Genomic DNA, 16,642 nt, shown 5'->3' with positions numbered 1-16,642 from the left:
CCCAAACCCCAAAGCAACCGGACACTCGTACAATTTTTTTATGAATTTTTGAAAATTATTTTTATTTTTTCTCATAGGGTATAATGGGACTCGAACCAGGCCATTATACCTTATTGTGGAGCACCCATGGGTGCCAACAACCACCCAAACCCTGAAGCAATCGGACAGTCCTACGATGTTTTATGAATATTTGAAATATTTTTAATTATTTTTCTCATAGAGTATAATAGGACCAGAACCATTGAAAATCTTATATGCTACCAAAGAATCTACACTCAGAACACTTCAGAAACAACAAAACCCAGAACCCCATGGGTTAGCAACACATGGGGGTGGTTGGCACCCTCTTTGCACTAGACCACCACTCACTCTGGGCCACCCCAGCACCCCACAAGTGGCTTTAAGGTTTTTCTCCATAGGGAAGAATGCAGGTTTCAGCAGCCCCATAACTGCACTTGCGGGGTGCTGGGGTGGCCCAGAGCGAGGGTGCCAACCACCACCATGGGTTGCTAACCCATGGGGTACTGGGTTTTGTTGTTTCTGAAGTGTTCTGAGTGTAGATTCTTTGGTAGCATATAAGATTTTCAATGACAAACTATGAATCCACTCTCATTGCTAACCTTAAAGACACATAAACTTCAAAAATCACTTAAAAATCAGCCCTTTGCCCAATTCCTTTCAAATAATTCTGATAGCTAACTGGCCCCCCCTTGCACACTACCACCCACCACACTCTGCTCTTGGACACCCCTCCCCCCCCGACATGAAGCTATACATTTGTTGACACCTCCATGCTTCTTTATGGAGAAAAACCTTACAGTCGCGTAAACTTCAAAAATCACTTAAAAATCAGCCCAAATGTCCCCAAAGCATTCACAATCTAAAAAGAAACATAAGATAGAAACGAGCAACAGTCACTGGAAAGATACTGTGCTGGGGGTAAATAAGGCCAGTTACTCTCCCCCTGCTAAATAAAGAGAATCAACATGGTGCCTCTTTGCCCAGTTAGCAGAAGTAATTGGAGGTAATTATGGAGTAATTAGTTGAGTAAAGCATATGGATGCTATACTTGACCACATGCTTTCTAGGAAAACTTATGTACTGGATGTGGCTCAAGGGTGATTCTCTCAGCTGTGCCATTTTTAATTTCAGGCTAACCTTGTCACAGTGACCCATGTCCTGGTAACACAAAGTTTCATTTCTGCAGACAACATCCTGATCTCTGAACCACAGTTAAGAGTTTGAGAGCAGACCACAGATCCTCAGAATTCCCCTCCCATGCACAAATTATCTCCCCCTTCACCCTGTTCACCTACTAGCCTGAACCATGAATGACTTAAATCACTACAGGCCTTAATCATCAGCAATGTTCAATGGCCGATATACTAACTACTGGAGCACATGTGTACAGAGGGACTGCAGAGACATGACTGGAACTCACGTGCAACTCCCCCTGTCCCTCTACACATGCATTGTTGTGCAAGCTGGTGAAAAGTTGACACACTGCCCATATTCCAGAAGCAATCTGGAACATGTTGCTGACCCTCAGCAACATGTTTCTTCTCTTCTAGATTGCTTCTGGAGAGTGGGCAACGTGAGGATGTTTCACCTGCTTGCAGAACAGTGAACCCAGGGGACTAGGGGATTTGTCCACAGGCCCCATTCACATCCCCAAAGTCCCTTTTTACACATGCACTTTGGTAGTTAGGACGTCCTCTGCTGGGATGTTCTATACAGCTGTTGGGTCATCCTAACCATTTCTTTCCTTTTTAGCTCCTCTTTTTCCCTGATAAGGATTTTTTACATTATTAAATGGTTTACAGATTTTAGACTGAGATTTTTCCTATTTTTTTTTAATAAAAAGTAAAAAACAATTGGAGTAATTGTGTTTTAGTGGCTTATGGGATGCTCCTGAGATAGTGACTAAATAAAATTATTACAAAACACTAACGTGAGAGCAAAGTATTTGAAGAGTAGGGACTAAACAAAACATTTAGTAGAGATTAAACAAAAGAATGGAGCCGGGAGGAGGAGTTCAGATTTGTTAGGCATTGGGATACATTTTGGGGCAAGTGAAGCCTGTATAAAAGGGACAGGCTCCCCTTCAACCAAGATGGAATTTAAGCTGGTGCTTAAAATCAAAAGGTTCACTGAGCAGCTTTTAAAATGATGCCTGGGGGATAGCCATTAGCCAACAGGAGCTGGGCAGTATCCCATTCAGAAAATGCCATTCCTTAAGGTGCAAGGGTGTAAATGCTTCAGATAAACCAGAAGGGGACAGAGAAGAACCAGGTAAAGAGCAGACAGAAGGATAGCTGGTCAAAGAGAGCAAATGGCCATAAGAAAGATAGCACACACACACACCAGGAAAGAGATTCCGTGTATAGGTGCTTATATGCCAGTGCCAGAAGCCTCCAAGCCAAGATGGGAGAGCTGGAGTGTTCGATTGCTAATGAAAACACAAGTGTGACGGAGACATGGTGGAACAGTGAGAACCAGCGAGATGCTGTTTTTCTTGGATATAACAGGCCAGGGAGGAGCAAATTGGGGGTGGAATAGCACTGTATGTTAAAGAAGGGATAGAATCTAACAAGCTAGAAAACCTAGGAAGACTGGAGTCCTCCACAGAAACCCTGTGGGTGACTATACAAGGCCTGAAAGGAAATATGCTACTGGGGATGTGCTATCGCCCTCTGGAACAAAATGCTGACAGTGACTGGGAGTTGCAAGAGGAAATCAGGGAGGTGTCAAGGAGAGGCAGGGCAGTAATACTGGGTGACTTCAATTACCCACACATAGACTGGGTAAATTCACAGTCAAGTAATGACAAAGAAGTTAAATTTCTAGATATGCTGAATTACTGTGCCCTAGAACAGTTGGTTTTGGAACCAATCAGAGATAAGGCAACCTTGGACTTAAACCCAGGACCTGGTGCGAGATGTCACCATTGTGGAACATTTAGGGAACAGTGACCATAGTGTGATCAAATTCAGCATACATGCAAGGAGAGAATCACCAAGGAAGTCTAACACAGACACTTTGAATTTTAGAAGAGGAAACTTCTCTAAAATGAGGAGTTTGATGAAAAGAAAACTAGAAATCAGGAGAGTCACTTCACTCCAGAATGCATTGAGTTTATTTAAAACCACAATAATGGTAGCCCAGTTAGAATGTATGCCAAAAAGAGGAGGTACCACCAAGTCTGGGAGGTTGCCAGCGTGGCTAACAAGTAAAGTCAAGGAAGCCATAAAGAGGAGAAAGACTTGCTTCTGAAATTGGAAGGCCTGCCCAAATGAGGAGAAGAGAAAGGAACAGAAACTCTGGCAAAAGAAATGCAAGGAAACAATAAGGGATGTGAAAAGAGATTTTGAGGAACATTTAGCTAAAAGCATCAATGGAAATAACCAAGACTTATTTAAATACATCAGAAGCAGGAAACCTACCACAGAAGCAGCTGGACTGTTAGATGATAAGGGAGTGAAAGGGATTATTAATGAGGATATGGAGATTGCAGAGAAGCAAGTTCTTTGCATAAGATACCAAGCACATACTTGTGCCTGAACCAAGCTTCTCAGGGACAGAGGTTAAAGAACTGAGTTGGATAGAGGTGATGAGAGATGACATTCTAAATTATCTGGAAAAATAAAAAAATTGACAAATCGCCAAGGTCAGATGACATTCACCCGAGAGTAGTTAAAGAATTCAAATGTGAAATTGTCAACCTTGAAAAAATATATAACTTAGCCCTACAATCAGGCTCCATACCAGAGGACTGGAAAGTAGCCAATGTAACACCATTTTTCAAAAAGGGATCCAGGGGGGATTTGGGAAATCACAGGCCGGTTAGCTTAACATCTGTTCCAGCAAATTGATGCAAAGTATTCTCAAAAATAAAATTGTTAAGCATATAGAAGAAGAGGCCCTGCTGAAGGAGAACCAGCATGGCTTCTGTAAAGGTAAATCTTGCCTCACCAACCTTTTAGAGTTCTTTGAGACTGTAAACAGGCGTGTAGATAAAGGTGATCCAGTTGACATAGTATACTTGTCTCTGGCATTACTCATAAGAAGAAACATCCAGCAGGAGATTCCTCCTGTGTGATAACAGATGCTGCCCCAGTGCGGACCACTCTCTCATGAGAGTGAAAGGCCATGGAGACATGCATGTGAGCCAGACAGCAGCTGTCGCCCAGCCTGGTTGCTTGAGACAAGCAAGCTGCAGGGACGGGTACCCTGGCAACACCTTTCCCCATTGTGGCAACTGCCGTGAAGAAGCAGTCCAAGCAGTCGCTCTGCCAGCCCAGTCGTCCATTGGAACATATCCATGTTTGGTTTTGCCCAGTACAGCCACCCTACTTTCCTTGGATTGCTGATAATCGATTCCCCACAGCGGCTGATCTGCATACACCAGAACACCCAAACCCAGGAAATTTGGATGAGAGTTTTTGGATGATCTATCCCTGATCCCAGTGCTTCTCCTACTCCTTAGAAATATGATAGGGTTGCCTGGAGAGAAGGGGGCCACGGTTAAATGCCATTTAAAGGGGTGTAAATGCCCTTTCCCTGACAAGGGAGCATGGTCCATTCTGAAAAAGCATGATTGTGCTCAACAAGCACTCTTGAAGATCGTGGCCAATGGCTACCACCCTAGAGGCATTCTCACACACCTTGCCCACAGTCTGGCAATGTGAGCACTACAGAGCTTGCTGGAACGCAGCATCAGCAGACCAGGAAGAGGGAGTTGTTACCCTGCCCAGAAACCGAAGGTTTATGGGCTCTGGTTGGGTGAACATCTGCGAAGCAATTCACTTTTACAGAAATTAATCTCAGGTTCATTTACCCATTTCATCATCCCCCCGTTTGCCATTTTGGGAAACCGTTCATCACCCCGATTGCCATTTTGTGTGAATGTGGCCTCACTTTAGCATTAACCAAAGTTGATATAACTCTTAATTACAGTTAAGGCTGGAGATGGAAATTTGTGTTGGAGAAGCAGGGGGGAGTGTGATTCTGCAACTTATTTCTGACTCCTTAGCCATGGTGAAGGGATAGCCCATGTAATATCTTCAATTAATTGTTCAATATTGTTGCTGTTGGGGCTACTGTAGCCAGAAAGGAGACTCTTCTATTGTAAGCTGCTTGTTTTTCTAGTTCTTTTAAAGAATAATACATTATTTCATATTGAACATTTATCCTGAAGCATTTTATCTTTTTGTGAGGAGTGGTAGCATTTGTATTAAACATGTTTGAACAGGAGGTGCAGTCTGAAATTGATGTCCGCTGATTTTCAAGTAGCATTGTGGGATTTTCGCCATCTGCTTGGGAGAAAAATGTGTAGAGTGCTGTGCCATTGCATCTGTGCTAAACATGACCCAAGATTCTTCCTTGCCACTCAGAAAGCATCATTTCCATATGCCCTAATACACTAGATGTCAGGAATAGCAAGCCAAATCAAATGACAGTATTTAGGACCTCTGAGAGCGAGTATATTCTCTTTTCTGTTTGTCCAAAATATGTCCATCCCATACAGCATTCACATAGTTCTGCAACAATTACATTTTTAGCCTGCTGTTCTTCCTCCTAATTAAAGAACAGGTGGACCAGCCAACAGTAGTTAATAATTTAGCCTGTCATTAATGCAAACTACACAAATGTCAAACATTTTGGAAATGGAAATGCTGTCTCATAGATAGATAGTCCCCAGTTCTTGCTTTGCATGCTTCCTGCAATGATCTATGAGGAATGGGATTGTCAGAAGACAGCTACTATGCATGTTCAAACTTAACAACAATCTGTTCCACATAGATCTCTGTGAAAATGTGACCCTTAGAAAAATTCTCAAGTGACTCTATTGGTAAACAACAACAAAAACCTACTACACAGCATTGTTTTCCCAGAGTTTTCCTTGACTATATTTTCCCTCATGGTATCAGAGCACCAGAACAGTTAAAAATCAGCATAGAGCTGTACACTAGACATTTGTATAATCGTCTGGTAGATTGGCTTGTCATAGAAAAGATCCTAGCAGAGAAGCAAAATGGTTTCAGGGCACATCACTCGGTAGCGGACCCAGCCTTGGTACTTCAACATTTAGCCAAGAAATATACAGGAAAGTCAAATTCTACATTATACGCTGCATTCGTAGATTTTAAATATTCATTTGATTTAATCTCAAGGGCAATACTGTGGGGAAAATTGGTAAGATCATCCATTGATATGCAGTTGTTACTCTTAATAATCAAGATGCATGAAAATTCAAGAATAAGGGTGCGTTGCAGTAACAAAGGGCATCTTACAAATTAAATCAGAATGAGTAGAGGGGTTAGGTAGGGGTGTATTTTGGCCCCAATGTTATTCCATTTCTATATTAATAAATTAGTTACTCAGATGAATAACCAGGATTTTCACACACACCCAAGCTGGCCAATAGACACCTGAATATACTCCTATATGCGGATGACACAGTGATTTTATCATAGACCCCAATTGGCCTCAAGAGAGCCCTTAATGCTTTGGTGTCCTACTGTGATTCACAGGTGATCACCATAAATTATGAAAAGACCAAGGTGATGGCTTTGTCAACAAACCTAAGAAGCGGTGTTGGATGTTGAATGGACATAGACTTGAACAGGTATCACAGTTTTAAGTATTTGGGTATAGTCTTCCAGACTAATACTAGGAGGAATGCACACAAGGAATATATAATGCAAAATGCCTCAAGGGCAGCAGCAGCTATTAACTCCTTTCATAGGAGGCAAGGTGCACAGTTTGTTCTGGCTGCCCTTAAACTTTTTTCGGTCTAAGTCCAGCCTTTACTACTTTACGGAGCGCAACTAGGTATCTATTCCAACCTTGCCAGGCTGGTGGCAATCCAATCAAAGTTTTTGAGAAGTGTGCTCCAACTACCCCGGGGTGTCCCCAATGCATTTCTACAATTGGAAGCAGGCTGGATTCGGGTGGAGGCAAGTGTTTGGCTGGTAATATTTGAATATTGGCTGAAGTTTATTTTTCAGCCAGTAGGACTAGCACCCTTAGTGTTGAATGATACATATAGGTCTAGGTGGAAATATTATGTGGAGAAGGGGTTGAATTACTATGGCTTCTCCAGCGATGCTTTGGTTGTCTTGGGCTATGGGAGAGTGAGATCATGCCTGCGCCAACGCATTATAGATATGGAGAAACAGATGGACAGAAGCCAGATAGGAGTTGACACCTATTTAGGTAATCAAACATCACTGTCTGGCCCAGCAAGATACCTTAATAAAATATTAGTACCTAGTTTCCGGAGGGCTCTGACGCTGGCCCGGTGTAATGCCTTAGAAACAGCTGTCCGGGAGGGGAGATACTGTAAGATCCCCTATAAGGAGCGTGTCTGCCCTTGTGGTTCTGGGGAAGTGGAGTCAACAGCCCATGTTATCGTGAATTGTCAGTTTTATCGAACTTTGCGGGAGAGATATACAAGTCCTTTTTTAACAGCATACCCCAGTTGTTCTGAGCAGTTCTGTCTGGAATTACTTTTGACAGATCGTTGGGATGTAGTATTTTATAACGTGGTGAAGTATTGTTTTCTGGCTAATAAGACTAGGATAAGAAATGCTGAGAAGCAAGATATGGGGTTGGATTGAATTAAATTTTAGATTATTATAATGCATGGAGCCCTCTGTTTTATGTAATGGATGAACTCTGATGATATGGTTCTGTTTTATGTTTCAACAGTTTATTATTTTATTTGACTAAGTTTGCTTTTATGTAAAGCTTTTGTACTTTGTGTTTTTCTGGTCAAATGACCACAACAATCAAGATTTGATTTGATTTGAGCATAGAGCTGGCAGAATTATAACTACAGTGAACATGTCTAATAGCTCAAGGGAGCATCTCACCTTTCTGTCTGGTTTCTTCAGTGTACTTCAGAAAGTATCCAAGCATCATCATCATTATTGTCCATGACCAGCCAGCAATTACAGTTACGGGCAGTATAACTTTAAATACTCCAATACCGTATAATAATTAATAATAATCACCATCAACCAATTACAAAAAAGCAACTTTACTGGGAACAGCCTATATTCTGTGACGATATCTATAATAACAGCAACAACATTGATAATAAAATTCAGCCATCCCAGGTCCTTGGGAAGGACTCAATGTCTGGATAAAACAAACCAGTCAATAACACCTGTCTGACTGTGTAAATAAATAATAATAATACTAAGACTACCCACCCACCACCAGAATAATACATAAATCTAACATGACATAAAACATAACATAAGGATTAACCATTTGTTTTCTGACAATTATTGTTTTATTATTGTTTCCTGATACAACAAGCAGTAGCATATTACTCACCATTCTTTTACCAAAATCCTGACAGGGACTTGTAAGGCTGCTTCCCTTTAGAGGAATCATCCCTTTAGGACTGTTGTCAGTCTTTTTCTTAAAGAATTCAATTCCATCTTCTAAGAGCACTACCCACATTGGCTTCCAAGTGTTAAACACGCTACCCTGTAATCAGACCAACAAAAACAACATATTGTCAACACATCCTCTAACTGTATAGAAGGAAGCATTTTATATACATTTATTATTTCATCCTCTACTTTTAGATCCAAAAAAGGGTGTCTGGGTGGCTTACAAACAAGGAACAATATAAAATACAACATTAAAACAACTACAAAAACAGAGCAACAATACAACATTAAACAACAATACAACATAGAAACAGCAGTATGAAAAAGAACACGTGCCATGTTCAAATGCTTTCTAGACATAGCCACAGCATCACATTAACCTGTCCCAAAGGTCTTCACAAATAGACCTGTTTTTACTGCTCCACAAAGGGCAAAGAGACATCTTTTAAAATCATAATTTCCAATATTGAGCAGGGGGAGAGCAGCTGGCCCTATGCATCCCCAGCACAGCATCCCTCCAGTAGCTGTTGCTGGTGTCTGTCTTCTAATTCTTTTTTAGACTGTGAGCCTTTTAGGGACGGGGAGCCATCTTATTTGTTTGTTTTTCTATGTAAACTAAAATGTGGTATATAAATATTCATAGTAGTAGTAGGAGCAGCAGCAGCAGCCTAGGCCAGTAAAAGGCACTCTTGGATAAAGCCAGTAATAGGCACATCAGCACCCGGACAGGTAGGAGCAGCTCCGGATCAAGAATTTCCCCAAATTGAGGGCCTGGTTTTTAAGGGGGAGGGCAACCTCATCTAAAACATGCTGTCGACCTCATCCTTGAGCAGTTAATCCCCCAACCAATAGTTCTTTCACCTTGTCTGGACAAACTGCTTCAATTTGCTTCATCTAACACTTTGAATGTATAAAATTACTTACGTCTTTATGTTGTTTAGTCTCACAACACGCCTATGAGGAAAATCATTTTTATTTTGATGCCAAGGGATAGAAATTCAGCCAAGACCACCCAGGGGCATAGCAAGGTTGGAGTGGGCCCAGAGACAAGATTTTAAAATGCCCCCCCTCACTGAAGCTTAGCTCATAAATTTAAAAAATCTTAAATTTCGGAGGACAAATATAACTGAAGGAAGCCTGGGCAGGTGCGTGGCTGGGGGAGTCAGTCATGTGACTTGCATCTGTAGGGCCCCCCAAGGCACTGGGGCCCCAGACAACTGTCTCCCCTTGCCCTATTATAGCTACGCCCCTGAGACCACCATACATCTTTCTGTACATGTTTTTTTTTTAAACTTTGCTGTTTTATTGATTTTTTTTCTGCAACTGTTAGGAAACAAGGTCCCATAGCATGGTCTTAGGGCATATGATACAGCCCCTTCACTGAAGCTTAACTGGTATAGGTCCAGACAGTACCTAGATGGGAGACCTCCTGGAAACCCCCTGTATACCTCCCTGAGTTCCATCATAGAAGTAAGGTGGGCTATAGATGCAATAAGTAAATAATAAGATAAAATCAATTGGCACTTTGAAGAGCCAAATTCTTCATATAATGTGCTGTGCACCCCACCTTTTCTAGGTGCCCAGAAAAGTGGCAAGAAAACCCTCGCCTTTATAATGTATTGCCTATTCCTAGAATTAGGAGAAGAATTTGGGGGCCACACAACAGTGGAACAATATTTTTTTGTATCCAATGCATGTCAATTATCCATGCAATCATAGGAAGATCAGCAGAAGGAAAGGAGAGGCGGGAGGCAGGAAAGAGTGTTGGGTATGGTGAAACAGCAGCTAGATTAGAATTGTATTCGAGGTGACTTGCAATTCCACAGTTCTGTATACAGTGTGAAGCAACTGGCTTTGTTGCTTAACTTCTTGCTCTGGCTCTTGAAGCACAGGAAAATGCATAGGGCTGTATTAGAAGATGATAGGAATGCTAAACGGTAGGCCGTTTCAGCAGAATGGAATAACTGTTTGTTATTAGGTTAAGTAAAGATGACAACACAGATGTGCTAGGGATTGGTAGGAAAGAGATCAAACATAAAACTGCTAACATCATAATGCCCTTCTGACACACCTGTGTTGTAGCCACAGTATTACTGTGTATAGTTTTGGTTACCGCATCTCAAAAAGGCTACAGCAGAGCTGGAACAGGTGTAGAAAAGAGAAATTTAAATAATTGAGGGCCTGGAGCATCTCTCCTACGAGGAAAGGTTTACACTTCTGAAACTTTTTAGTTTTTGAAAAAAGAGATGCTAAACAGGGAACATCATAGAGGTTGATAAAATTATGCACAGTATGGAGAAAGACTTCTCTCTCCCTCGTGCATAACACTAGAACCTGGAGTCATCCAATGAAGTCGATGGGCATATGAGACACAAAAAAGGAAGAACGTATATTTTACTAAACAAAATAAAAGGACTTCTTCACACAGCTCATAATTAATTTATGGAATTAACTGCCACACAATGTGGTGGTGGTTTTTATATTTAGATGGCTTTAGAAGGGGGATTAGGAACGTTTATGGAGAACAAGTCTATCAGTGGCTACTTGTCATGATAGTCAGAGGCACCCGGTGAGGGTGGTGCTGGGGGGCATGTGAGTGGCAAGAGGTACCTTTAAAAGTCATTGCCTTTGGTACCACATGGAGGCTGCCCCACTATGCTGATCATGCAAATGGGCCTCCACGCATACGCAGAAGCCAGGTGAGTGCTGTAGGTGGGGCAGCGGTGCCCTACCCGGCACCCTACGTGGAGGCTTTCCAGATGCAATCAGCACCAAAGGTAATTACCTTTAAAGGTAAATGCCCCCAGCGCCACCATCACCGGCCGCCTCTGATGACAGCTCTGCTTCAGCTCTGCTTCTCAATTCTAATTGCTAGAAAGCAAGAATGGGAGAAGCCTATTTGCCTACAGGTCACATTTCTGGGTTTCCCAGAGCTATCTGGCCACTGTGGGCAACCAGAGATGCTGGAGGATGAGATGGACCTTTAGTCTGATCCAGTAGGGCTCTTCTGATGTGCTCTTGGTGTACCCTGTTCCTCTAGGCACTGGCCAGCATGATAGCACTGTGACACATTGCAGTTAAAAGGAACAGACATCTCTAAATCCAGCCTCATAACGTTTGAATTAATTGTCATTCCAATTAAGGTTCTTAAACTATTTAATTAAATAATGGGTTGGGTTTTTTGAGCACATCATAGCTCCAGTTCAGAGAGCCATGTGGGTAGCAAAAGGTTGTGTACCCATCTGAGCTTTTGCCTGCCCAGTGCAAGGAAGTTCTAGGGAAGGGAGGAAAAGCATGTATTTGATTTATGTAGTTATTTACGGATGGATGTATTTTCATATTTATATCCCACTCTTCCTCCAAGGAGCCCAGAGCGGTGCTTATGGTTGTTTATCCTCACAACAGCCCTGTGAGATCTGTTCAAGTGATCTCTAAAAACTCTTGAGATAAAACAGGATTTTTAAAACTCGCACGTAAATCAGGATGAAGTGAAATCCAGAAGAAAAAGCCCAATTTGTGTGTGGAGTGCTTCCAAAGACATCGAACTGACCTTGGCGGGAATCCAGCTTCAGTGAGAACAAACACCCTCCCTTCTGAAGGAGATTTGGGGTAAAGCCCCTGTTTGAGAAAGCTCCTGGAGGGAAATGTGTGAGTTTTGATGATAATGCAAATCTGGATAGCTCACCTCCTACCCTGATTTTAATGGTTGTACAAACCAGCCTAGCAATTGGCTTAGGTGCTGCCAAAAGAAACCAGGCATTCTTGAAAGATCTATCATGTACATAAGAATGCAGCTTAGGGTGAAATGTCCAGACCTGTGTGCTTTAGCTTAAGGGGAAAACAGGATTTAATGAATGCTCATGTTCATTACAGTAGGCCAGGCCCAGAATGTGTTTTCAGTACCTGTGTGAGTCCTGAAATATGCAAAATCCTAAGTGCCTCTGAGCATGTATCATGCCTTGCCTTCACCACTGACTACCCACAGCTGTGCTCACACATTTGAGGTTAAGAAGTAGACCTTTCAAGGCAAATGTCATGATTTCCCACAAGCTTAGGCGGTGGTTACCCTGATACTTCACTTCTTACAAACTTAGCACAAGCGAAGAGAAACCACAAGGTACAGCCCCTGTGATGATGATTAAAATGTGTGCTTGTATGGCTAGCTACTATGCATTCCTTTTCAGTTATTCTTTTACAGCAATATTTAATCATGACAGGCATTAACTCTATTATGAACTACTTCTTGCTGCTTTTATTTGGGGGTGGCAGAAGTAAAGGGAAGCAGACTCTGGCCTCTGCCATCAGCCAAAGGACCACTGGGAGGTTGGACTCCATGCCTCCCAGTAAGGTAAGGATATGGCCAGCCTGTCCCCATTCATAGGCCAAAGAAGGAACAGCTGCAGAGAACCTGCTTTCCCCTCCCAGCTGGAAAACAACTCTCTACTATAACTACGGGTTGTCCAGGATCAGAGAAAGGGAGGAGCCTCCTGACCTCTACCACCAGCCAGAGGGCCAATGGCTGCCAAGCTATGTAGGCATGAGCTTGCTTTCTTCTTCTATTTATTATTAATTACTTTTATTACTACTACTACTACTCCAATCTATTGTAAGCAGACCTCAAAATGGCATTCAAATTGCCTGAATTGATTCGGGTGGAACAGGGGGTTGTTCTCCTTGACCTTGAATCGGGCCCTCTATTTTGAGGGCAATTCAATTCAGAGTTGAATTTGCTATTCACCCCTGATTTGACCTGAAATGATTTGATGGTGAATCAAATTGCACACCCCTAAGTCAAATATGTAAGCGTTTTCTTCCCTGAATGAGTGCATGTGGCCTGAGACAAACCATTTTTAAGGAAGCTGATAGTTCTCTACATCCCAGCCTCCGGAGCTGGTGTGAGCCTCATGATGGATGTATTTTTTTTATTATCAGAATTTATATTGTGGCTTTTCATATAGTCTATGGCAGCTAACAACAAGAAGTTCCAAATGCATTAAAAACAGTGCAACAGTCAAATCAATAGAACAATGATAAAATAAATAAAACAAGCAACACTTGCACATAGCCAACTAGTCCCCATCTAACTGGTTAAAACAATACATCACTAAAAGCTTTGCAGAAAATAAATCTGTTTACTGCCTGCATGAAGGCAGGCAGGGAAGGGGCTTGGGCAATCTCCCTCAGAAGATTGTTCTAAAGCTGTTGCACAGCCTAAAAGGCTCTGGCTCACATAGCTACCAAGAAATATCTCATGAAAATGGCATCAGGAACAGGGCCTCTGAGGCAGATATTAAGGCAGGGCTTGACAAATCCCAAACACCAGGAAGTCATGGGACCTAGAAATTTAACTATGGTGTCTAGACTAGGACATTCAGAGGTGCAGTTACTCAAGAAAAACATTACCTGTCCCCGGGCAACCCTGTTTCTGTTCTAAGTGCTATGTAAAGGAGATAAAGGGAAGCCAATTTACCCTCCGCTTCCAGTAAGGGTCCTTTGATTCATAATTTGGAGGCTGGTTTCCAGACCCAAAGAAAATTTGTCAAGGCCTATTTTAAGGTTCTGACAAGCTCAGACAGAAAGTGGCAGCCCTTGGGGTACACCCAAATTTCTTTTGTTCCACTGTTGCATCTGGTCAAACATGTTTATTTTTGCAAGTCTTTGAAAGGTGTAAATGCAATGCAAAAAAACCTGTTTTATCAGAAACAGAAGTGGGGTGAGACAAGCTCTGAGCAACAATCCTTTCAAACTACCGTTAGCTCTCAGGAGAAAAAAACAAACCTATAATGTATCTCTAGTCTATCCTATGTCTTCAGGCCACATGGACCTCAATATTGTGCAAACTTCCTTGAAAGTAAGTCCCATTCAACTCAGGGAAACCTTCTTCAGAGGCAACATATATAAGATCGGATTGTACATCTGCCAGGCTTGGGGAGGGAAGCGTGTAAGACCCAAACCACAAGTGACATTAAACAGTCTTTCATGCTTTGGAACCGATGGAAACTTCCCTTCCAGTCTTAATAGTAGCTTTGCATTATATATGTGCAAAAGGCAAGAATGAATCTGGCTCACTGTACTAAAGGGAAATAAATAGGAGCAGAATTTAAGCATGAAGACATCCCTTCATTCAGGGGCATAGCCACCATTGGGCGAAGAACCCAGGCCGCAGCCCTGACACACACAAACACCCGCATCTCTGACATCAGATACGGGGGGCTGGTTTAGCTCTTGAGGGGGGCCCCGTGGCCCCATTTGGGAGTTAAATGGCCATCACTGCATTCACAGCATGGCCAGGAGTGGATCTTCCCTTCCTTAAAGGCAGGGAGAGCCGCTTCTGGCCGCGCTGCGAATGCAGCACTGGCCTCAATCTAGCTCCTGAACGGGGCCGTGTGGAGTTAGATGGCCACCACTATACTGCCCAAAACTCAGGTCTCTGGGTGGTTTACAACAACCAAACAAAAAGCTAAAACAGTAGTTAAAACAAAATAAATGACATAGTAAAAGTTAAAACACTACAATCTAAGTTTTTAAAACAACATTTTTAAACGATGCTGAAACTGTACAAACAATATTTAATTAGAAGCCTGGGTGAATAGATGCATCTTTAAAGACTTTTTAAAAGTTGTCAGAGATGGGGAAGCTCTTATTTCAACAAGGAGCATGTTCCAAAGTTCTGGGGCAGCAGCGGAGAAGGCCCATCCCTGAGTAGCCACCAGACAAGCCAGTGGCAACTGCAGGCAGACCTCTCCTGATGATCTCAATGTGTGGTGGGGTTCATAACGAAGAAGACATTCTCTTAAATACCCAGGGCCCAAGCCATTTAGGGCTTTATAGGTTATAAACAGCACCTTGTATTTTGCCCAGAAACTTATTGGCAGCCAGTGTAGATCTTTCAATACAGGAATAATATGGTCTCTCCGAGACCACCCAGACACCAACCTGGCTGCCGCATTCTGATCTGGCTGTAGTTTCCGGACTACACACAAGGGCAGCCCGATATAGAGTGCATTACAGTAATCCAGTCTGGAGGTTACCAGCATATGTACCACTGTTCTGAGGTTGTTTATCTCAAGAAATGGACTCAGCTGGTGTATCATCCGAAGCTGATAGAAGGCACTTCTGGACATCGCCTCAACCTGGGAGACCAGGGAGAGGCTCAGATCCAGAAGCATGCCCAGACTGCGTACCTGTTCCTTCCAGGGAAGTCTGACCCCATCCAGAACAGGCAGATCAATCCCATCCGCTGAGTTTTGACCCCACACAATGAATATCTCCGTCTTATCTGGATTCAGTCTCATCTGGATTCAGTCTCAGTTTGTTATCCCTCATCCAGCCCATTACCTACTCCAGACAGGCATTTAAGGAGGTTATGTCCCCTCCCAATGATGTTGTCATGGGGAAGTAGATTTGGGTGCCATTAGCATATTGATAGCACCTGCACCAAATCTCCTGATGATCTCTCCTAGCGGTTTCATGTAGATGTTAAACAACATCAAAGACAATACTGAGCCCTGAGGGACACCATACAAAAGTTCAAATTTTGAAGAACAACAGTCTCCAAGGGACATCATCTGGAACCTGCCCAAGAGGTAGGAGCAGAACCACCACAAAGCAGTGTCCCTCACTCCCAACCCCCTCAGATGCTTCAGAAGAATACTATGGTCGATAGTATCGAAAGCCACCAAGAAGTCCAAAAGGACCAACAGAGTCACACTTCCTCTATCAATTCCCAATTGGAGATCAACCATTAGGCTGACCAAGGCAGTCTCCACCCCATAGCCAGCCCGAAAGCCAGTTTGACATGAGTCAAGATAATCAGTTTCCTCCAAGATTGTCTGAAGCTGGGAGGCCACCACCATCTCAATTACCTTGCCCAGCCATGAAAGGTTGGAAACAGGCCTGTAGTTGCTCAACTCTGAGGGATCCAAGGTAGGCTTCTTCAAAACTGGTCTAATAATTGCCTCCTTAAGATAAGGAGGCATCCTGCCTTCCCGCAGAGATGCATTTATAATCTCTACCAGGCCTTCTACAACACCCCCACCCCCGCCAGATAGTATAAGCCATGTCGGGCAAGGGTCAAGAGAACACGTGGTAGGTCACACCATTCCAATCAGCTCGTCCACATCCTCAGGAGTCACAAACTGGAACTGATCCAACTGAACTACACAGGAGGAATCGCTGGACACCTCCACATCAGACACTGAAGTAATTGTGGAGATGGAATCTAAGTTGGCCCG

At 42.8% G+C, this 16,642-nt stretch overlaps 1 protein-coding gene across 10 annotated transcripts in view; it reads right to left on the bottom strand.

The window, feature by feature from the left end:
* The window catches only part of PLEK (pleckstrin), a 217,683-nt gene that overhangs the window by 19,516 nt on the left and 181,525 nt on the right, over nucleotides 1–16,642 (bottom strand). For 8 of the 10 annotated variants that reach the window (XM_053284488.1, XM_053284487.1, XM_053284489.1 and 5 more), the window contains one exon: nucleotides 8,347–8,502. In XM_053284488.1, coding sequence (XP_053140463.1) covers nucleotides 8,347–8,475 — 129 coding nt within the window. In that variant the 5' untranslated portion in view covers nucleotides 8,476–8,502. Of the gene's footprint in view, nucleotides 1–8,346; nucleotides 8,503–13,544; nucleotides 13,659–16,273; nucleotides 16,403–16,642 lie in introns of those variants that run through there. The other 2 variants (XM_053284482.1, XM_053284486.1) reach the window with 2 other exon arrangements.

The sequence above is a fragment of the Hemicordylus capensis genome, chromosome 1 (genome assembly GCF_027244095.1).
Source record: "Hemicordylus capensis ecotype Gifberg chromosome 1, rHemCap1.1.pri, whole genome shotgun sequence".
In the NCBI taxonomy this organism is placed as follows: Eukaryota; Metazoa; Chordata; class Lepidosauria; order Squamata; family Cordylidae; genus Hemicordylus; species Hemicordylus capensis.
Note: the sequence above shows the minus strand (reverse complement) of the source record. Positions and strands in the feature narration are given on the sequence as shown.